At 36.5% G+C, this 23,122-nt stretch overlaps 1 protein-coding gene across 1 annotated transcript; it reads left to right on the top strand.

Annotated features, from left to right (window-relative positions):
- Positions 1-400: 400 nt before the first annotated feature.
- LOC143637043 (uncharacterized) lies at positions 401-21,751 on the top strand. Its single transcript, XM_077104514.1, has 4 exons — positions 401-741; positions 901-1,329; positions 21,173-21,391; positions 21,503-21,751. Exons 1-4 carry the CDS (start codon positions 481-483, stop codon positions 21,749-21,751), a joined length of 1,158 nt encoding a protein of 385 aa, XP_076960629.1. The 5' UTR covers positions 401-480.
- The last annotated feature ends 1,371 nt before the right edge of the window (positions 21,752-23,122 follow it).

The following is a 23,122-nucleotide window of genomic DNA, read 5'->3' as shown; positions in this document are numbered from 1 at the left end:
AATAATTAGTGTAAGTGTCAGTTTTAGTTAAAGTATTCTTTAGTTTATAGCTAATATATAAAAAACACAAAAATCAACTAAATCTATTTAATTAAGTTTTAAGTCAGAGTCTAGTTTTAGGTGTCGCTAGTGTCCTTTGGGTTCGATATCCGGACTTCATTAGGCTTTACTACAGTTGATAGGTACACTTGCCTGTCTAGTGGTCTAGCACTAGGATAGTCTAGATTTATAAATTTAAAACTAGAGTGTCTAGATTAGGTTAAGTTTTTATAGACCGCTTTCAGCACATCAAGTTTTTGTTGTTGTTGCCGGGGACACTTAGGCGATAGCGAAACTAGCTTTGATTGAACTTAATTGGTTAATTGCTCTTTTTGTGTCTTGAGTTGTGGTGTGTCTTGTGATTCTGTGTCATAGATTTAGCATGTCTAGTTGTCTTTAGGATAATTTAGTTTCTGTTTTATTTTATCGAGTCTAGTAAATATGTTCAATAGATCGAGTCAGTTTAGGAGTAGTTTATATAGAAGATGTTGGAAAGAGATGATGTTGGAAAGAGCTGAAGAAGAGGAACGTGAAACAGTTCGAAAACTAGAGGCATTGGAAGCTAGGCTTGATAAGTTTATCGAAATATATAGCCTCCGTAAATTAGAAGAACTAGAAGCTAGGTTAGAGGAGTTAAGTGCTAGATATCAAATTGAGAGTCTTTCTTACAAAGAGCAGCAAGCCGTTTATGAAGATGATGAGGTTGTGTGTGAGGATATCACTTTGGAACCAGAGACAATAATGGATGAGCCAATCCCACCTCTGGTTCAGCAAGAAGTTACATCTACCGATCAGTATCCCATGTTTTGTAGCTATGAAGCAGAACCAGCAGATGATGACTTCTGGAGTGATGATGATGAGGGCGTGATAGAGGAGATGGAGTTGAAACTGGTGGATTACACGGATCTAAGTGAAGATTCTGTTGAGGAGCCACTTAACCAGATGGAAGATGACGAAGATGAGGAGTATGCACCATCTTGGGAGGATAAGTTTGGTGATGAATTGGTGGGTTTACCAGTTTATGAAGAAGATGGAGAATTTGACCCTGTTGGCGATCTTATATACTTACAAACACTAATCATAGGGAAGCCAGCAATGGAGATCAAGCATGCACCAAACGGAAAAGAAAAGGAACTGGCGAATGAAGAGGATCAGAATACGATGGTAGTTGAGTCGCCACATCATATGAAGTTTAGCAGGTCTGTGAAGGAACTAGATAGTGGATCGCCACCGAAGTTGAAAAAGCCGAAGAAAAGGGCGCGAAAATACTTGGATCAGCATGTTTTGAAGGTTCAAAGATGGCACATTAAGAGTTATAGGACAAAACTTAAATGCAAGATAGACCATTTTTTTCATTATATGCCACGTATTAGGTTTGGTCCGGGTAAGTTTAAGTATTTGTGGTCCGACCCGTTTGATTGTTTTAAAATGCTTTTTATTTCCACTATGTGTTATTTGATTAAATATATTGGACGAGTGGAACTAAACCAGTTAGACCGGGGTTGGATAAAGGAGAAGCCTCCTGATCGAGGTTTTAGGAGCGAGTCCGGATGAAGAATTTTTTGTAAACTTAGCCCTTCCCGGGAGGCAACCCGGTAGTATGTTTTTATCTTTTTTATTTGTTGGGTTCTTTGCTTTCTTGTGCTGGTCGTTTCTTGGCTTGCTTTCAGGTTTCTCTGGGATGCTATTGATGATGGGATTTGAATCAAGTGTGGGGATGTCATTCCCGCTAGCTTATGGATTGCCGCGTTCGAGACGATACTATTGACATTTGCTTTTGTTCACGTTCGAGATGGAGGGCATGGGACACGACTCGCGAGCCAATATCATCATATTTACCGGGGGAGTCTGTTCCACTTTACTTATATTTGAATGCTTGTTTTATTTTTTGTCTTTTTCCTGTCTTATTGAGGACAATGTGACATTTAAGTGTGGGGATGGGAAACTGACGTTTTTAGGTAGTATAAAAGAAAAATTAATAAAAAAATATTTATATCTAATAATAAATCAAAAAAAATTCTAAAAAAAAACAAAAAAAAAGTATATATTTATATAAAAGTAAAAAAAAAATGTCCCTTGAATTAAATGTTTTGCAACAAAATGGAAAATGATAGAAAAATTGGATATTGGTTTTTCAAAACTACTAATATATGTAAGAGAAAAAAAAATATAAAGCGCACTTAATTTGGGATGTGTCGGTAGGCCCAACTAGCTTTGAAAGGTTTCCATTGATTATTATTAACATACCTAATAGTCATAAACCTTGTGGGTTCTCATCTTGAGGGGGATAGTGAAGCTGAAAATTCAATAAGGCATAGCGAGTATTACCGTAATTTGACTACCTTAAGGTGGTGAGAATTACATGCATTTAAAAATCTAGCACACCACTTTGTTTTATGAAAGTAAATAATGAGTGGTGGCGCCCCGCCATGTCCAAATTCTTTACGAGCTTAGAAAAATAGTTATATATTTAGGTAAAAGATGCCTAAGAGCACAAAATTTTGTTGCACCAACATCAAAGATGTGCAATTTTTTTTGAAAATAAAAGTGAATGAAAAAGTTATGCAAATGCCAAAAAAAAAATCTAAAATAAATAGAAAAAGGGGCCAAAAGGCACATACTAGACGGGGCCGAGAGCTTACGTGTTACCAAGGGGATGGTGACTCTAAGGATACACTATTGGTGCTCGAGGTTTTTAGTCAATAAATATTTTTAGGAAATACTAAGGGTGGAGGCCTAGGACCGTCATATACTGGGTTGAAGCTCGGGTGAAACAACGTTGGGCTAAAATCTGCTAATATAGTTTTAGGTTTAGGTCTCGCTCGTACGACTTCATTTGACCTTTCATCCATCTAAATTTCGTCTAAGTGCCTTTTCTTCTAACCATTAAAGGGTTTTTAGCTTACGGTGATAGTTTGAACCAGTCTACTTCAACCCGATTTTTAATTGTCTTGATTATGCTTGAGATGGGGGTAAGCAGATCTGTAACTCTTTAGGTGTGAGACCCATAGGTTTATTGATATCACTTGAACTTAATCACTGAATATGATGGGGGGCTTGATTGGTTGGTGGCTGGGTTTAAGTGGACAACAATAACGGCAATCGCGGTTTTTGCGTTTATCTATTTTTTAATTAAATTAACCTAAATGTTTTGAAAATCAGTTTTCCGATTATGATTCCATTGCAAACAGCTTTTTCATGGACGAAAAAGATTTAAGTGTGGGGATATTTGATACGGGTTAAATCATATACAAATATTATATATATTCCATACACTTTTAGATACTTTTGAGCCACGTTTTTATGGAATATTATTATTTGGTTCATAGTTGAGTTTAGTGGTTTCGAGAGACAATGGGCTAAAATAGAGCACTTTTACTAAACTTGAGACCAACGAATGGAGAGTCAAGCATATATTATATATTACTAATTTCTATTGTTAAAAGTACCTATTATATATAGCATTTAAAAGAAAAATACAGTTACGTATTGTTAAAATAATACAATAAAATAATAAATCACATGATGATTTGAAAGTGGGTGGGCCGTGGAAACCTAGATAGCATCCGCCACTTATTAATATTAATATTTTTCTTTCTTTGTTTCGTGAAGTGAGGGATTGACGATAGACAGAGGCTGCCGCCACTTAGACTTTTGGGTTGATATATATACTTTGATTGGGAGTATTGGAGGATTCACGTGGGATTTCAAACCAAGAACAAAACTACTGCCACATCTTCACTAATATTATTATCCTTGGGTGAAGACAAGAGAAGACAGCCGCAAGGAAGCAAGTTTGTGTCCGGGTTCACACCTACCCATCTAAACACGGTTCTTTTGGTTTAATTTTATTATTTTTATTATGAACTTGGGTGTTGAACTTATTTATTTTAGTTTCCTGAGCATAATTATTGGCTAAATTCTTTTAGTTGCCTAGGCTTTGAATGAATATTTGTTGAGTTTGGTTTACTTGTCGGTTTTATTGGTTACTGGTGTTGGACTAGTATTATTGTAACCAACTTATTTGTGACATTTGAGCCAAAACAAGGTACACCTCATTACGTATTTACCGATTAAGCAAATAAACGCCTTTTGCGTAACAAACGAACGAATAACCGAACGAGTCGGGATATGAACCAGAAATCCCGGGGGGCCATCTATAAGTGATATACAATCTATACAAGCTAAAATATTAATAATATGGCCTTAGTTTGATAGCAAACAAGTTAAACGAAAACATGCTCGTTTAACTACCCGCTATAGATTTAAACGCGAAAGATAGTTACAAACCAAGCATTGTATCATCCGTTAAGCTGAAAAAGACTTACCAAACACTTATTTGAAATGTTTTAAGCGATCCGTGAAAATATTTTTGATTTTTACAAACATATAGTATGTTTTTATAATTTTACACAAAACTAGTCGAAAAACACACGTTTTCGCACTGTTTAACGCACCCAATAAGTTTTTCGTGCCAAAAACCGAACCCGAACTAAATTTGGACCGGGATTTTCGTATTTGGGCTTGAGAAATCAGAACATTGGGCCAAAACAGCCCAAAGGGAGCCCATAAGCAATCCCGATCGGCCAGCCACGCCACCTCCCATTTTTTTTTTATAAAACTTGTTACCTAAGCTTTTTATTCATTTCACTTGATAAAAAACTGGAGTCCAAGCAGCTGCAAGTCATTTTTCCAGAAATCTTCCAAAATCCTAAGGTAACAACTTAAATAAGTAGCTTTTAAACTTGTTTAACCTTGATTAATACCATAAAAACATGTCTTAATTGCTAAAAATCATTCCTAACCATGTAAAAATCCTAAAAATGGTCCATAAACATGTTTTGATCATACACATGGTAAGGAACCTGTTTGATAGTTTTTTTTGGCCATAAACACGGATTAAAAGGTTGAAACGGCGTTTTTACGGTTCAAAAGTTCGTTTTTGTGCACTAGCCGAAACTCTCAGTTAAAGGGCTATTCTATTGATGAAACCTGCTTGTTTTGTGATATAGGACCTGTACCTAGCCTACATAGGAGCACAAGAACTTGAAAAGTTGATTAGAAAGGCGGAAACGAACCAAAACCGCTAAGGTAATGCCGAAACACTCGCTTACGGGCTGTTTAGGTTAAGGTTTTGATGTGCATATTATTAGGCCTTGAAATTTTGCAGGGACATCAGGGACCATGTCAATGAGTCCTTGTTCAAATTTGGTAATTTTTCGACCATCCGAAAATATTTGGCGAATTTATTACGGAATTGGGACGTTTATTTGGGAAAAATAGCTAAAATACTTCAAAAATTATGAAATTTTTTTGGGAACTCAGATTTAATGTATTTTGATCACATATGAATTTTGGGATCATTTGGAGAAGTCTAAAGGTGTTTTGTATATATGCGTTTGTGTGAATTTTTAAAGCCGAATTTGGGTTGAAAAGAATATCGCACGAGCTTTTTACATTCTGGAATTGATACAGGTTGTTTTGGGACATGATTTGAGCATTCAGGAATTTTGGTGGAATTTTTGGAAATTGTTTGGGATAAACGGACGATTTTCAGGCGAAATATAGTTGATAAAATGAATTTTTATAAATTAATAAATCAGTAAAAAAATTCCAGAAATATTTTTATAAAAATCTGCATATTTTAATTGATAAGTAGCTGAATTTTTATAAATTAATGACTAACGGTTAATTAATTATGCTAATTTAAAGATTAGAGAAATTTAGTTTTCATAAAAACCGGCAAGTTCGCGATTAACGAATCTGCGGGAATATCAAAATACGAAGAGTGATCAAAAATCATATTTTTGGACTAATTAAGTAAAAACGAACTTTTCTATGAGAAACCTGGACAATCCGGGTGGATTGTGCGCGTTTCTTCTTAAATCAAACTGAATAAACGGAAACGAGCCCCGTGGCTAATCCGGGACCCCAGTATGTGATCCTTCTTTATAACTTAATCATTTTGTTAACCAATACATCTACCCAAGCTTATTTTCCCATAACTGTTTTCTGAACGCGTAAACGAACAAATTGCCCCAGCTGGGAAAACGGGAATCTGAGCCAAGTTCAGTTTTAAGCATTAGACATTGAACAACATCACAACCTAAGCCTATTGCCACTTTCTGGGCGTTCCAGCTACACCCAGATTAGTTATACAGCCCAGTTCAGTATTGAGATTATAATAATATTAAAATATTAATATTATTATAATATTGATTATAGGAACTACTGATAGCGGACCGAACAAACCACGAGCGCCGTTTGCATATGACCGTATTTATACAAACATGCTATGTAGTGTTAGACATAGCTATCGGGGCATGTTGTGGGCGGAAAAGGGCCACAGTGGTTGACTGAGCGTGGGAAATGGATGCATGCAGCACATACAGTCAAAGCTTCACTGTAGCTTAGCATAATTACATCATTTACATACATACATACATACTTATTTCATGATTACAAGTGTTAACTTGTGAATACTCATTACTGTTTTCTTGAAACTCGTGAAACTCACCAACTCTAGTAGTTGACCCGTTTTAAACTGCTTTTCAGGTGTACCTAAATCGGAATGATTTGGTGATCTGTTACTTGCCCAAGGTGTGTGGTTGATGCTATGTGAATAGAGGCAAGGGTGTTAGTAGTAAGAACTTATAGTTAACGAACTAGTTTTGTTTGTATCACCTAGACTGTAAAACAATGATAGAATAAAGAAATGTAATATATTGTAAATTAGTTTGTAATGTTTCCTTATAAACAATGTGTTGATACCAGAGGTGTTTGTTACATTCCCATTTTACGCTTCCGCATTGTGCTAGTTGGGGTGTGACATTATTGGTATTTGAAAAGACGAATATGCGTACTTAATATCAATTTACTTTTATTCAATAGTTCCATATGTGTCTTTGTGAAAGTCTTTCATGTGTAGACGCATATTAGGTTACCTACTGTGTGTTCGTAACTAGTTTATGGTTTATAGTCGACATATCCATAGGAACTACTGTTTGAGGGTTTAGAGATTGTAAGTGTTCTACCTATCTTGAGACTGACGGGTAATAGATAGTTGGGGTTGTCTTAGCCATTAGGTGGTTGGGTATAGATTACACGAGAGTGGATTTTTCCCTTATTGTCTTTTGGTTTTTGCTATCCTAAGTCTTTTTGAGCATCTTTAGGTTACTCCTTACGTTCCTTACACTCCCGGATGTATTGTGTTTAGTGAGACTGAGAGGTGATCTAGTCATCAGAGTACTTTAATATTGTTGGAGAGACTGAGAGGTAATCCAACCAACCGGTTTGCGTCATACGTCCCTTAGGTAATCCTTTTAGGTGACACCCAGAGAATGATCAGGGATCCACTAGGATGTCTAGGACGTCGTATCTTTAGATCCCGGTTCCATCACAGTTTCCATAGCCGATAAGAATCCAAGATTCACAAATAGGATTTCAAGTCTAGGTAACACCTTTCTCATTTTTGTTCTCGTCTAAGTCTTAGAGTTTTTAAGTTTAATTTAGTTTAATTAATCATTAGTTTTAAAATAAAATAAATAAAAATCCAAAAATAATCAGTGTAAGTGTCAGTTTTAGTTTAAGTATTCTTTAGTTTATAGCTAATATATAAAAAACACAAAAATCAACTAAATCTATTTAATTAAGTTTTAAGTCAGAGTCTAGTTTTAGGTGTCGCTAGTGTCCTTTGGGTTCGATATCCGGACTTCATTAGGCTTTACTACAGTTGATAGGTACACTTGCCTGTCTAGTGGTCTAACATTAGGATAGTCTAGATTTATAAATTTAAAACTAGAGTGTCTAGATTAGGATAAGTTTTTATAGACCGCTTTCAGCACATCAGTATTATATTATATTTTATGTATTTTTACTTGTTTTATATAGGTTTTACATAATCTTATTCATATTGTAGGTTATGGGTTACAAGGAAGAAAAACCAAGCTTCTTGAGCAGTTTACGGGCCTTTTACGCATAGGATTTCAAGAAACAACTCAAAGCCTGGCCCGATTACATGTTATTAGAGCCCATTACTTATACTAATTATAATATAAAAAAAAGAAAAAACCCTAACAGCCTGGCTAGCAGTTCCGATCGGAGAATCAAAAGAGAACGCCTTGAGAGGTGAGACAAAAGTTAACTGGTGGCGGCGGTAGGAAAGCTAATTGTTAGAACAGTTCTAAGGTTGACTTTGGGAGACAATTTTTGTTCTCAGGTGGAATAATCTGTTTTGTGGTGGCCACAATAGGACAAGGGATTTTTGGATAGGTGGTAAAAACAATTCTTAGTTTAAACATTAATTCCTAGTTTTATTGTTTGTTCTTTACCGTGAAAACGAACAATATGACTATGCTCCTTATTATGTTTGATATGAATGGCTAAAACCTTTTGAACTACCTAGGTTTAGATAAATATTGATTTTGTTTGACGGTTTATTTGGTTTTGACTAGTTACACGACGTATTATTATTGAAAAGCTTTATTTAATTCGATCTTGGATGTGTTAGTTATTGTTTTTATATAATTTTTGCATGTGATTCCCCTTATTGCCTTGATTGCTTGACTTTGTGTCGTTCGGTTAGGGTTCTATGTTTAGAAGATTTGGCTCAGCGTGTTCTATTCGATACGGGTAGGAGAAGAACCCGACCCGGTATTATTAAAATAATAGAGGAAGCATTTTTATAGGAACTTTTGTACCAGAAACAATGGTATCTCCAATTATAGCCCCCCTGGGATGTAAAATATATCTCTTCTCACCATCCCTATAGTGTATGAGACAAATGTGTGCATTTCGATTCGGGTCGTATTCTATGGTTACGATTCTACCATATATGTCTTTTTCATTCCGTCGAAAATCTATTCATAGACTTGGTGTTTCTGATCTATTTGTGTTTCTGATCTACAGAGGGTTAACTTTGATATGTCCGCCGCGGAGAGCACTCGTTTCCACCAGTTGCACGAGTTAGAGGAGCTTAGAGATCACGCTTACGCGCAGTTATTTAGGTATAAGGAGCAGACGAAGGAACTGCATGATAGAAAGTTGAAGGGTAACAAGTAGTTCAAGTGTGGGGATTTGGTTTTATTGTATAACTGCCGGTTGAGGTTATTCCCAGGAAAGTTGAGATCCTGATGGTCGGGACCGTTCACGGTCACTGAAGTTTTCCCGTATGGTACGATTGAGATAGAGGATAAAAGCGGGAAATTTAAATTGAACGGTCATAGACTGAAGCACTACATTGGCGAGCCGGTGACTGATCAGACGGTCGAGGTATTCTACCTTGACTCTCTCTCCAAGACGTAGACGTGATGGATGCACCACTCGGGAGACTGCCCGAGTTGTAGAGTTTGTATTTTTGTTATATGTTTGTGCTATCTGTTTTATTTTTTTTTGTCTATTTCACGATGTTCCAAGATGAAACCGCTCGTACTCAATCTCCATTAGAGTCGGTAGATTTAAGGGGTGTTCTATTATTGAAAAAAAAATAATAAAAAAAAATTTATAAAACCAAAAACACAAAAATATGTTTATTTCTTTATGTTTTTGTTTTCCGTTGTGTACGCCGCTACATGCGAGCGAATTTGAGATTTTACAGGTTATATTATGCGCATGGTAGCTTCGATGGCATCTTGGAACAGGTTCTCCCGAGGTTGCGGCCGCGAATGAAATGCTATAAGGTCGCTTGGTTACTACTCAGCTATTGAAGATTCTGCACACAAACCAGGGGAGTAACCCGTTTTTTGTTTTAGTCTTGTATACTATATTTTTATTTTCTGTTTTATTTTTATTTTATTTTCTTTCTTTCCCTTGTACTCATCGAGGACGATTTCATTCTAAGTGTGGGGATGGGGTTTATTTTACTTAGTTGTTGAAATTTAAAAAATAAAAATAAAAAAAAAATTGAAAAATTTGAAAAAAATAGTCCCTTGAAATTTGTTTTCTCTACGTTAAACAGGAAATGATATTATTACCGAGTAGTGGTTATTTTATAAATTCTTGGCATTTTCAATATATATATATATATATATAATAAATAAGAACAGTGCCCATTAAACCCGCACATAATGTATGGTAACCGAACGGTTTAGACTCAGTAATCGATGTGCTGGTAGGCTCAGCCTTCGAGAATGAAAGGGCGGTTTGGTTGTTGACTTAATTGAACCTTTTAAATGGCCTGACTTTAGTGGGAAACATCTTAGAGTTTTGTTTGTTTAACTAAGCTCGTAACAGGAATGTAATGAAAAGCCGGGTTATACTCAAGCTCGAGTCATATGATCACCTTTATATAAAAACCTAATTTTGGTATACGTACTCATATGTATAATCTTATGTATACGTATCTATTCCTGCAAATAGCAGAAGACAGTTTTGCTCGGCTCTTTGTTGCGCGGTGGCGGAGACCTAAGCCTTGATGCAGTCTGTATTATCGTCCAACATGGTGTGAAAAAAAAATGCAAAAAGACAAAAGGCAATGCAAAAAGCCAAAAGGCAGAAAAAAAAATTTTCAAATAAAAACCCACCATGAAGGAAACTACTGTCGGTCGATCAAGGACCAAGCTAGAGTTTATAGGTTATGAGTCGAAAATGTTTTGATCATGTGGCAATAGGTTTAAGTCAAGTTGGAGTGACTCGTTTCGGTAAAACCATAATGGAACGTGGTGAAGTGGCGACAGGGCTTTCAAGTGTGGGTCCCGCTTAGTCATACAAACTAATGAAATTGTCACGCCTTATTTGCCTCGGTAAGTATTGGGGGCATGGGTTTAAGTGGATAGCAATACTGGCAATCGACCTGATCTAGCTTATTAGGTGAAAGTTGGAAGAAATATTTGGGTAACGGGTCTATTGTTCTATTACTTTAAATAGAAAAAAAAATATTATTAATAATAATAATAAATAAAACCAAGAGTTGTCGGTTGAACTCGGTTATGATCCTGTGTAGTATTCTTTTTCAGGGACGAAAAAGTCTTAAGTGTGGGGATATTTGATGTGTTGTAAAACACACTTGTTTTCCGCGCCTTTTATCTACATATTATATTATATTTTATGTATTTTTACTTGTTTTATATAGGTTTTACATAATCTTATTCATATTGTAGGTTATGGGTTACAAGGAAGAAAAACCGAGCTTTTTCAGCAGTTTACGGGCCTTTTACGCATATAATTTCAAGAAACAACTCAAGGCCTGGCCCGATTACATGTTATTAGAGCCCATTACTTATACTAATTATAATATAAAAAAAAGAAAAAAACCCTAACAGCCTGGCTAGCAGTTCCGATCGGAGAATCAAAAGAGAACGCCTTGAGAGGTGAGACAAAAGTTAACTGGTGGCGGCGGTAGGAAAGCTAATTGTTTGTTCTAAGGTTGACTTTTGGAGACAATTTTTGTTCTCAGGTGGAATAATCTGTTTTGTGGTGGCCACAATAGGACAAGGGATTTTTGGATAGGTGGTAGAAACAATTCCTAGTTTAAACATTAATTCCTAGTTGTATTGTTCGTTCTTCACCATGAAAATGAACAATATGACTATGCTCATTATGTTTGATATGAGTGGTTAAAACCTTTTGAACTACCTAGATTTAGATGAATATTGATTTTGTTTGACGGTTTATTTGGTTTTGACTAGTTACACGACGTAATATTATTGAAAAGCTTTATTTAATTCGATCTTGGATGTGTTAATTATTGTTTTTATATAATTTTTGCATGTGATTCCCCTTATTGCCTTGATTTCTTGACTTTGTGTCGTTCGGTTAGGGTTCTATGTTTAGTTTATAGACTTGGTGTTTCTGATCTATTTGTGGTTAGGGCGACCATAGGAATCTTTTATGCAATTAATTATTAAAATTCAATAGGTTCACCTTTCTTGAGACCGAGTGGTAATAGGAAGTCAGTTTGTCTCGTTTCTATATTCGGCTAGGTTAGAATTGCGCGAGAGCGAGTTTTGGTCTTGTGCGGCTTAGATTTGCGTGCGAATAGGTGTCCTAGGTCAAGTTAAATATTGTTACCCCTTTATCCCTAGAGTTGCTAGTACCAATTTTTAGCGGGTTTTATGTCGTTGAGTCCGAGAGGAGATGCATCATTAGGGTACCTTAGTAATCTTTATCCTGGTAGGTTAATTCAATCTTCTTAGATTCGTGAGGGTTAGTTGGTGAGACCGAGAGGTGATCTAGCGAACTTTAGTGAGCCATAGTTGATTTATTTATTTTTAAGATCCCGGTGTCGTGTGACTGGTTAATTCCGTTAGCCGTTGAACTGTCAATAGGATTCTTGCCTAGGTAGTCGTTTCTCCATATTCGTTAAAACCTCGTTATTGTCGTTAAGTTTTTCCGTTAGTTCTCCGTTAAGTTTTCTATTTTAGGTAACTTTTGTCAGTCAGTCTAGTAAGTCCAGTTAAGTAATTAAAAATAAAAAATCAATTAAATATTATTCTTAGGTAGGTCTTGTCTAGGGTTAATGATCGTTAGCGTCTTACATGTCCACGTGTTCGATACTCGGACTTCCTAGGTCTATACTACTTTTGATCGGTACACTTGCCGGTTGTGTGTGGTTAGGATTTTCGTTTTAATTTTAAGGCTTAGTTGTGAGGGTCATTGTTATAGGGTCATCCGACGCACATCACACCCACACACCGTAGGCATACGCAACTAATTCTAGTCACAATGAACTAATTAATATCAACAATCATCGGACATCAGGTAATATTTGTATATAAGTCAGTCCAAACTATGAACTAATATAATTAGGTCTACTCGCATTCAATTAGTACCAGACCAAATAACATCTACGAACCTAGTCCATAAATAATATGTATAACCTTAAGGAATTTAAGACGAGTCTAAAATATCCTAAGGCATAGAATATAATTCACACATGGACTCATAAATATACAAATACAAATAAGACTACAATCAACCAACTAAATAACGTCATTAAGCATAGCCCTTAGTATATAATATCGGGAACATTTAATTATAGTCAAGTCTATTATTATCCTCAAATATAGACTATCAATAATATATGGTTTCTAGGAATATGTAATTTTAAATGAGTCTGATAATGTCCTCAAATATAGATTATCAATAATAAATAGTTCTCAGAAATATGTAATTATAAACGAGTCTAATAATTCCCCAAGCATGGACTACTAATAATATAAATCTTAGCCATTCGATCAACCGAACAACATCATCACGTGTAAACTATAAATAACGACTAGTCTAGGAAATAGTACAAGGCCTAATAACATCTTCAAGCCTAGACTATAAATAATATATATAATTTTCAGGAATATATGATCGTAAACGGGTTTAAAAATGTCCTAAGACATAAGATAGAATTTATACATAATTCTAGAAATATGCGATACCAGTAAAACTATACAATATAATCCAAATAGTTTAAACGAGCAAAATTGGGTAAGATTGTAATAGGATGTGTATGACAGCCCAAAACGTAAAAAGAGTTAAAAAGGGGCATCATGAACTCACCTGAAACGAGGTACACAAATAGCAACGAGCTAGAGAACCTTTAAGCAAAATCACACATCATAAACCTGTCGGATTGCACATAAGGATTACTAACTAAACCATACCGTCTCGTTTATCCTACGAGACATTATAAGAAGATGCGATTGACCTAATGCCTCAACTTTACCAAATTCAATTACATCAGCCCCCGAGGCCATGTATTTACCAAAACCACCGTTAGTTAATTCCGGGGACAAAGGATTTCCAAACTACACCCGAAAGTTGTTAATTGTATCGAATATGCGCGTTAACGAGCTGTTTATGTACTTAGCAACCAACTCAGCCCCGTGTGGACCAAATTTAGTATAATTACAGCCAACAAGTCCACACGACACTACACGAGTTGAATGGGTCGGCAATTCACTTGAACAACGAATAAACTACCAATTAAACACGAATTTGCGTTGTACCGACCCGTTTGAGCAACTGACAACCAATTCAGCCCAATTAACATAAAAATTAAGTTTTTCACAGCCTGTATAACATACTGAGGCTACACAATCTGAATTGGTTGTTAATTCCCTCAAACAACGCGCTAAACGCAACAATTAAAAATCTAGACAACCGAAATCCTAGTTTTCAATCTATCGACAATTGATCAATCAAACGAGGTTCATAGCTCACGATACTAAAGTATATTACATATGACATACCTAGGAAGATGATGAGCAAAACCTCACTTTAAACAGCCCCGACAAGAACACAATTGGACAGCCACCGGTTAAGTTTAAAACGAACGTATCAATCAATAACGAGTATAACATGCAGATTTTAGCATGCAAAGATGTATTTTATTACATAGGAAAACCATAGAAATAAATTATGAAATTTTTACCAGAGTTTAATAAATTTCTTAGGTTTATAAAGATATTTTTATTGTATTTTTCTAGTGCACATAAAAATCCTAAAAATTCCTCCAACACCGAAAGGTACGTGCAGCTATTTCAGTGCGCAGCAAAATGGTTTTATTTGTTTAAAAATCATTACTAAACCAAATTAAATGATTCCAATTGCGTTGTATTCCTAACTCAAAATATGAAGTTTCAGAAGTAGAACTAACCAATTTGGACTTTTCAAAAAAGAGTTATGATATCGGGAAGACAGACCAAAATCCGTCACCCTGCATCAGCTTTGACACACGATCTTAAAAAATCATAAAAACCATTCAAATCTCGTCCAAAAATTACGTATTATACCTTTATGGAAACTAGACTCAAATTAGAACATTATGTAAACAAGAATCGATCAAAAACAATAGATTTTCATCGCATTACGAATCAACCCATAAACGAGTACGAATCTGCCAGAAACTGTTATCATCAAAACTCAACTCTAACATGTTCAACAAAGGGTTTAATGGTGAAAAGAGTTGTATTAGGGTTAGTACCGACCTGGAATTAGTCTTGGGAGGCTGGAGGATGGCTGGAATATGCACAAAAAACGAGGAGAACCCCCACCCTAGCAGCTGCCGATCGCAATAGGGGGATGGGGTTAGGGTTTTCATGTTATAAAATTAAATTTACACTCTAGCCCCTCGAATTTGAAAATTGAGATGTCTGTGCCAAAAGTTGAATAACACGATATACAAGAATGACAAGGAGGTCCGCAAGGAATGCCAGATCGAGTCCCGGTTAAAATACAAAATCTACAACGTGCATGCCGTTAAACGAAAATGCCGGGTGCTACATACTAATCTAACACATTAAGTTATAAGAGGTGATGATTTAAGCAAGAGGATAGATAACCGGACTTTTAAAACGTATTACAAGGCTCTAAATTAGGAAGATGAAACCCCGACTTTTAAACAAACATTTATAAATGATCGAGCCGATTAACGAAATTTACGAGCGTTACAAGTCTACCCCCCTGAAAATGGGATTCGTCCCCGAATCGAACAGGCACAGATTGAGACAAATCCTAATCATCTAATCATACAAGAAACGGAAGAGACAAAACCCCTACGGGCACAAATCTACAAACAGGAACAAAGCCCGTAACTCAACAAGTAAAATGGTACTTAGAATGATATTATGATACTGCTTGGCTAAAACCATTACACATACGTTCTCGAAGTAGTGAGGGATTGAAGCGGTCAAGTGAAAAGGAAACCCAGAGTGACAGCATGCTACCCCTCAGCTAAACAATTACGCGTAAAGCATTCGAGAGGATGAGAAGTAAACGGGTGAATTTAACGAATGAGAGGAACTTTAACCCTATTAACACGAGTATTAGCCATATCTTATCCCTACAAAGATAGAAACCTAACACAGTCAAGCACACGTAGCACTTAGAACATGGTAGGTAACGATAAACTGCTAACAACGTTGATCAAGTATTATTAATTGTTTACTTTACCCGCCCATCCTAAGCACCCCCTGCCCCTAACCATATTAGCATCCTATCTAGCACTTAAACAAATATGCACATAATAGAACCCTAATGCTTACAAAAATGAATAACAAATGTAAAAATTACCTATTGGCGTGCAGCTACTCGTGGTTGACATTTCTAGTCCTTTTATTACAATTCGAGTCCAAGCATTCGAGAATGCTTGGATCCCTCGAACCTTGGCTCTGATACCAACTTGTAAGGCCCCGAATCCCGGGAATCCTACAGTTGATAATCATATCCAAATTTCACAAAAATTTAAAACTAAAAGCAAGTACATTTTATTAAAACCATTTTAGGGTAATAAACAACAGAATAATAGGTGTCAAAATTCCCAAAAACCGGGAGGTGCCCAAAGTTAAATATAAAATAAAAATATTCATTTCATTAATAATGGTTTAGAGAAACCAGCAGCGGAAAATGTCAAGTAAGTAAAAACCCTAAAACCGGGGACATCTGCCCAAAACAAAAAATAAAATAAAATAAAATATTCTTGTTATTTAGAAGTTTTCGACTTGGAACGCCTTCAACCGTCCGAGTAGTCTCCAGCACGTCCAAGCGATAATCTCTTGTCCTTAACCTGAATATGAAACTAACATGCACACAAAGTCAGCTTGAGTTGAGTGAGTCCAAGTATTAAATAAGCAACATTCATAAAACATTTCCAAGGTTATAGGTATAAAACACTATCGATAATAATAGGAAAATGATTAAAAAAATAATTAATTAAATAAACAAATATTTAAATAATCAACAAATAACATATTTACGGTCGAACACGCGTACCAGCCTCCCCGTGTTTAAATAATAAATAATTAAATAATTATATATATAATAACCAGATAATATATTTACCGAGGTCGAACACGCGTACGAGCCTCCCCGTGTTTAAATAATAAATAAATAAATAATAACCAAATAATATATTCACGGTCGAACACGCGTACGACCTAAGCAGATGATACGGGATTTTAAGAACCCGTTATAATGATGATAATACCACATGAGCTTCCCCCCCACGGGATTTAGGAACCCACCATTGGATTTAAGAACCCGATTCGTACAGTTTGGCCCGGCCAAGATCACCATGCACATAAAGAATCAATTATAATGATGATTATGCCACACGAGCCTTCCCCCCATGGGATTTAAGAACCCTTCACGGGATTTAAGAATCCGAGTCGTATAGTTTGGCCCGGCCAAGATCACCATGCACACAAAGAATCAATTATAATGACCACACGAGCCTTACCCCCATGGGATTTAAGAACCCGCCACGGGATTTAAGAACCCGAGTCGTATAGTTTGGTCCGACCAAGATCACCATGCACACAAAGAATCAATTATGATGATGATTATGCCACACGAGCCTCCCCCACAGGATTTAAGAACCTGCCACGGGATTTAAGAACCCGAGTCATATAGTTTGGCCTGGCCAAGATCACCATGCACACAAATAATCAATTATGATGATGATTATGCCACACGAGCTTCCCCCCACGGGATTTAAGAACCCGAGTCGTATAGTTTTGCCCGGCCAAAATTACCATGCACCATATACCCACAGACCGTAGGCATACGCAACTAATTCTAGTAACACTGAACTAATTAATATCAACAATCATAGGCCATCAGGTAATATATGTATATAAGTCAGTCCAAACTATGAACTAATATAATTAGGTCTACTCGCATTCAATTAGTACCAGACCAAATAACATCCACGAACCTAGTCCATAAACAATATGTATAACCTTAAGGAATTTAAGACAAGTCTAAAATATCCGAAGGCATAGAATATAATTCACACATGGTCTCATAAATATACAAATACAAATAAGACTACAATCAATCAACTAAATAACGTCATTAAGCATAGCCCTTAGTATAGAATATCGGAAACATTTAATTATAGTCGAGTCTATTATTATCCTCAAATATAGGCTATCAATAATATATGGTTTCTAGGAATATGTAATTTTAAATGAGTCTGATAATGTCGTCAAATATAAACTATCAATAATAAATAGTTCTCAGAAATATATAATTATAAACGAGTCTAATAATGTCCCCAAGCATTGACTACTAATAATATAAATCATAGCCAATCGATAAATAATATATATAATTTTCAGGAATATTTGATCGTAAATAGGTTTAAAAATGTCCTAAGACATAAGATTGAATTTATACATAATTCTAGAAATATACGATACCGGTAAAACTATACAATATAATCCAAATAGTTTAAACGAGCAAAATCGGGTAAAATTGTAATAGGATGTGTATGCCAGCCCAAAACGTTAAAAGAGTTAAAAGGGGTATCATGAATTCACCTGACACGAGGCACACAAATAGCAATGAGCTAGAGAACCTATAAGCAAAATCACACATCACAAACCTGTCGGATTGCACATAAGGATTACTAATTAAACCATACCGTCTCGTTTATCCTATGAGACATTATAACAAGATGCGATTGACCTAAAACCTCAACCTTACCAAATTCAATAACATCAGCCCCCGAGGCCATGTATTTACCAAAACCACCGTTAGTTAATTCCGGGGACAAAGGATTTCCAAACTACACCCGAAAGTTGTTAATTGTATCGAATATGCGCGTTAACGAGCTGTTTATGTACTTAGCAACCAACTCAGCCCTGTGTGTACCAAATTTAGTATAATTACAGCCAACAAATCCACATGACACTACACGAGTTGAATGGGTCGGCAATTCACTTGAACAACGAATGAACTACCAATTAAACACGAATTTGCGTTGTACCGACCCGTTTGAGCAACTGACAACCAATTCAGCCCCATTAACATAAAAACTAAGTTTTTCATAGCCTGTATAACATAGCGAGGCTACACAATTCGAAACAGGTGAACCGTCTAATTTGGAGAATGAACTAATGCACATGATGACGGGGAAGCAGGAGGAAACAAATATTGGATTAGGTTTATTGATTTGGTGATCTTAACAAAATTGGAGTAAATAAGACGATGATTAGGGTTTAAGAAAAGGATACATGGGAGGAGTTGTTATGACCCGTGGTGTAAATGTTATCCGCGTTAATAGTTCAAAGCCGGGTAAAATCAATGAGAGCTCACCATTTATAAATAAAGCAATCTGGTGGCTCCATAAAGGGTGGGAAGCGACCAGAGCGCGACACATAGGATTTTAGAGCTTTTCTTTATAAATATTATAGATATAAAACCATAAAACCCAAAGTAGTGGCCATTTTCTCTCTCAACACGCCCTTAAAACGCCAGTGAACACCGTTTCCAGGCATTTTGGTCTGTTGCTATAACGAGATAGCTAACAATAAGAGTATGGTCGGGTGATGGCATGGACGCTTCCAGGGTCACCTTCCGGCTTCCTGCTCGTAGCTACAACACGGAAGGACTCGTTAGAAGGGGACCAGAGATCAGGGCTTCTAGACCACCCTCCAACGTTTGACATTAGTAATTTATCCAATGAAAGTATATATGGAGTAAATATAGATATGTATACTAGATATAGAGAATGCAAAAGGAGTTAGTGGTTGAGACCTGACGGTTAGAGAGCAGCTGCGGCAATTTCAGTTGCTTAATTGGTGGCTGGTCGTTGGGCTTAGAGAGAGCTGATAGTGTTATGCTTCAGCAGCTCGTGGACATAGCAACTAAGAGGACTAATAGCTTAGTGAATGATAATTACTCTTTATAGAGGGAGATCTCTTGGTACGTATTACTTTGGAGATGATATTATGAAGACTATTCTTCTAGAGAGAGAGTATAGTGTAAGAGTGGAGAGAAATAGAGCGAATGAGAATGAAAATACCTTTGGGAACGAGTCAGCTCTTCTTTCAGCTTGCACAAACTAAGTGTGTATACCATTTTCGTGCAACCTTCATTCAGCTTTGTATGTCTTGTAGTTGCTTTTACTTTAAGGTAGTCGTCAGCCTTTTGGCAGCCATAACTTTTTATGCCATTTACCGTAGTAGGAGCTTCCTGGTCAACTTAGGAATCTTATGTCTAGCTTCCCTGTCTGGCAGCTTGCGATGGCTGCTTCTTTATTCCTAAGTTTCCCTATTTTGTAACCTTCACTTTATGAGTGGGTAGGGGTACCCGCATCATTAGCCCCCCATTCAGAATTTTTCGGATTGCAATGATGAATGCTTGTGACTTAACTCTTTCTTTTTTACTATGTTTCCCCCTTGGGCGTTTAATGCTTTTGGGCTCAGCGACATGCCCCCTTGGAAAATGTTTCTAACGTATGGTCTGAAAGCTAGAAGCCTATGGCTCGGAGCTTCCAGGACAGAAGCTTAGAGCTATTCGCTGGGAGCTTATAGTGTTGACCTATCGTGTATTATATTCATAGTGATGAGCAGCTGGTAGTTTAATAACCATCAATGTGATTGATTTTGCAGTTAGTACCAAGGGTTATGATAGACTTATAGCATCAGCTGGCAGCTAGCTTCCATCTTGACTCTTTGATACTTTACGATTTCTTCAAAACCTCTTTCATTTTTAGAAACCGTAAAGTGTGGTTACAACTTCTCTTTTTTGCCGCCTTTTTTCTTCAAAACCATTGGTTATTTGCTTGTTCCCCGCCGATATCTTGTTTTTTTGTTCGTTTATAAGGTAAAACATTCCTTTTCGGCTTTTTTTTGTTTTTCAAAAGGGGTTTAAAAAGGTCCCTTATACAGTCATTTCTTTGATAATCAAATCTTTGTAATTCGTTTTGAAAATCCTTTCTTGAATGTTCTCATACATCATCACATTAGCCTAGGTCAATTGGTACCTTTTTTGTGTCACTAAGATTATGTATTTCGAAATCGTGTGTCGATTACTTGGCTATGAACCTTCATTACATAACGATGGTCTTTTTTTTAATTAATGAAACACGGTGATTGGTTCACTATTGAGAAAACTCGTTGAGAATGGCCTGACTTCTAGTATCATTAGTTTCACTTTGACTTGGAAAGCACAAGTTCTTTTTTTATTTCCAATTCATTCTTCCCTTTGCCCTTGTTTGGAAGAAGGATGAAGCTACACTCAATGATGTATAACCTGACTATGAGGAGCTTCATTTTGTTTTTCTTAATTGGCCTCTATTACTTTTCGTTCAACTTCGCACGTCAGTTGTTTCAGCCTTGCAAATAATGATGAAGATGGTGCCCTTATTATATCCATTATTGGTTTCGCTACTTACCTTGAGGTGAAATTTTTGAAGGGTGCATCTAGCTTGCCACAGAAGGTCATACCTGGGCTAAAAAAAATTGTTGAGAAACCCGTTAATAAGGAGCATGTTCTTACTGAGGTTGACAGAGGTAATTATGAGACGGTTAAGAAGTCGAAGGATGTGAAGTTTGTTTCTTCTAAGAAGCCAATGGACAAGGGAAATTTGAAGGAAGTTATTAGTGAAGGTGACGTTATTGGTGATACTTCGAGTGTGAGTAGTGTTACTTGTGTACCCAAGTGGAATATTTAAAATGATGACACATTCAAGAAACCATCAGCTGTTAGGATTTTTTTGTTACATTGTTTGCCTCCATTTGAAAAGGAGGTTTGTGAATATTTGAGTGATGATAAGGTGATGAGGAAGTTATTGTTTAGTTTTGTCCTCCTTACTGCTCTTGTTCCCAAAGGTTTGGGGTATTGGAGTGGTGTTCCAAGGGAACTTAAGAGCTTGCGGGCTGATAATGAGAAGCTGGAAGCTACCTTGGATGAAGCAGAGAAAAAAGAATGGTACCTTATCAGGTCATGTAGAGAGATTGACCCATCATCTTGGCTTCTCACGTTTGGCGATTGACGCCGAGAAGCATAAGCTGAAAGCTATGGCTTCGGATTTACATGAGTGGAGGCGTAAGGTTTGTCAAGATAGGGAGATATTAGTTGAGAAGGAGAAGCTCGAGAAAGAGAAGGTGGCTTCTGAGGTTGATGTTTCTAACCCTTAGGAGCATATTTCTGAGCTTCTTGTTGATAAGCTTTAGTTATTTGAGCACGGGTTACCTCACGTTGTGACTTGCCTCTTGCACAATAGTGAGTTCAATGCTCCCCTTGGTGATATTTATACCTTTTATTGCTTTATGGCCACCGCTATGGTTTAATGCTTGGCGTTAAAGTTAGCGAAGTTGGCCAGACTCCTCATAGGCTTCCTTCCTACAAGTATAATGTTGCTGAATACCTTTTGTGAATGCTAAAAAGGGGATAGAGTTAATGTCCTTCCTTTATATTGATGCTATTTCTTGATGTATGATCTGCATTTGACTACTCTTTAGAGCATCATGCTGGTGGATCTTTAAGAAAGAGATTTCACAGTAAGGGTTAGCATGTATTGTCAGCAGCAAGTTTGGGGAATATATGTTTGACGGAGCTGTTTGGAACGAAGAAGGTGGGTTGGAGGTTATTTAGAAGTATTTGAAATTACCATGGAACCTTCTTGAGGTGCTCCGGCCGTGGTTGCTCCGTTTGTCCAACCTTCAGGTGTTGGTGGTGGGGAAGTCAAGGTTACCTCCCCCCTTGCTAAGGAGGTTGAGGTTACTCCTTCCTTTTTAGGGGAAGTTGATGTTACTTTTCCTACAGGTGCAGAGTTTGCTTCCAAGCACCTAGATTTTGATACCAACAGGCTCTACGAATATTTGCATGGGAAGGTTGCTGGAGCTTCTGGTGGGGATGAATCTACCTTCCAGCTCCTAGTTTGTTTAGTATTGTTTTTAGGCAATTAGGCATGAACAATTTATGTTTTTTTTTGAATGGATTAGCATAGGTGTAACATCTCGAATTTTTTGTATTTGTTTAAACCGGTTCGAGAATGTAATTCGGTTCTTTTGAACTATTTAAAACTTGCACTTATTGGTTTTTTACTTGGTTTTTAACTTATTTTATAATTTCATAACTTTTAATCATGCCAAATATTTCTTAACAACCTTTAAAATCGCTTAAAACGGCTAAAAATTGCATTTTCGGGGACTATAGGGAATAATTTTGCCAATTATTTCCTGTTTTCGATTAAATTAACGAAACTTAAACTCCAAGAAAAGTTATTACAGATCACAAGACATTTTCTTTTTGTCCAAGTCGAAATCTCTATGTTATTATACCCGATTATGACATTTATTGATTACTCGGTTTCCTAAAATAGCTATTTCCTAATAAACAAGTCTTAACCGTTAATAGTTAA

The sequence above is a fragment of the Bidens hawaiensis genome, unplaced genomic scaffold (assembly GCF_021521415.1).
Source record: "Bidens hawaiensis isolate Kalapana, Puna unplaced genomic scaffold, B.hawaiensis_p1.1 tig00008100_1, whole genome shotgun sequence".
NCBI classification, from domain to species: domain Eukaryota; kingdom Viridiplantae; phylum Streptophyta; class Magnoliopsida; order Asterales; family Asteraceae; genus Bidens; species Bidens hawaiensis.
The sequence above is the reverse complement of the archived record's forward strand: the minus strand, read 5'-3'. Positions and strand labels throughout refer to the sequence as shown.

Bases quoted from the DNA above. Each gene is read 5' to 3' on its own strand.
- LOC143637043 (XM_077104514.1), top strand. From the start codon at position 481: ATGTTCAATAGATCGAGTCAGTTTAGGAGTAGTTTATATAGAAGATGT. The intron at 1,330-21,172 runs GTTCAAAGATGG...AAATTTTTGAAG, and splicing joins TGGATCAGCATGTTTTGAAG to GGTGCATCTAGCTTGCCACA. The intron at 21,392-21,502 runs GTGAGTAGTGTT...CCATTTGAAAAG, and splicing joins TTATTGGTGATACTTCGAGT to GAGGTTTGTGAATATTTGAG.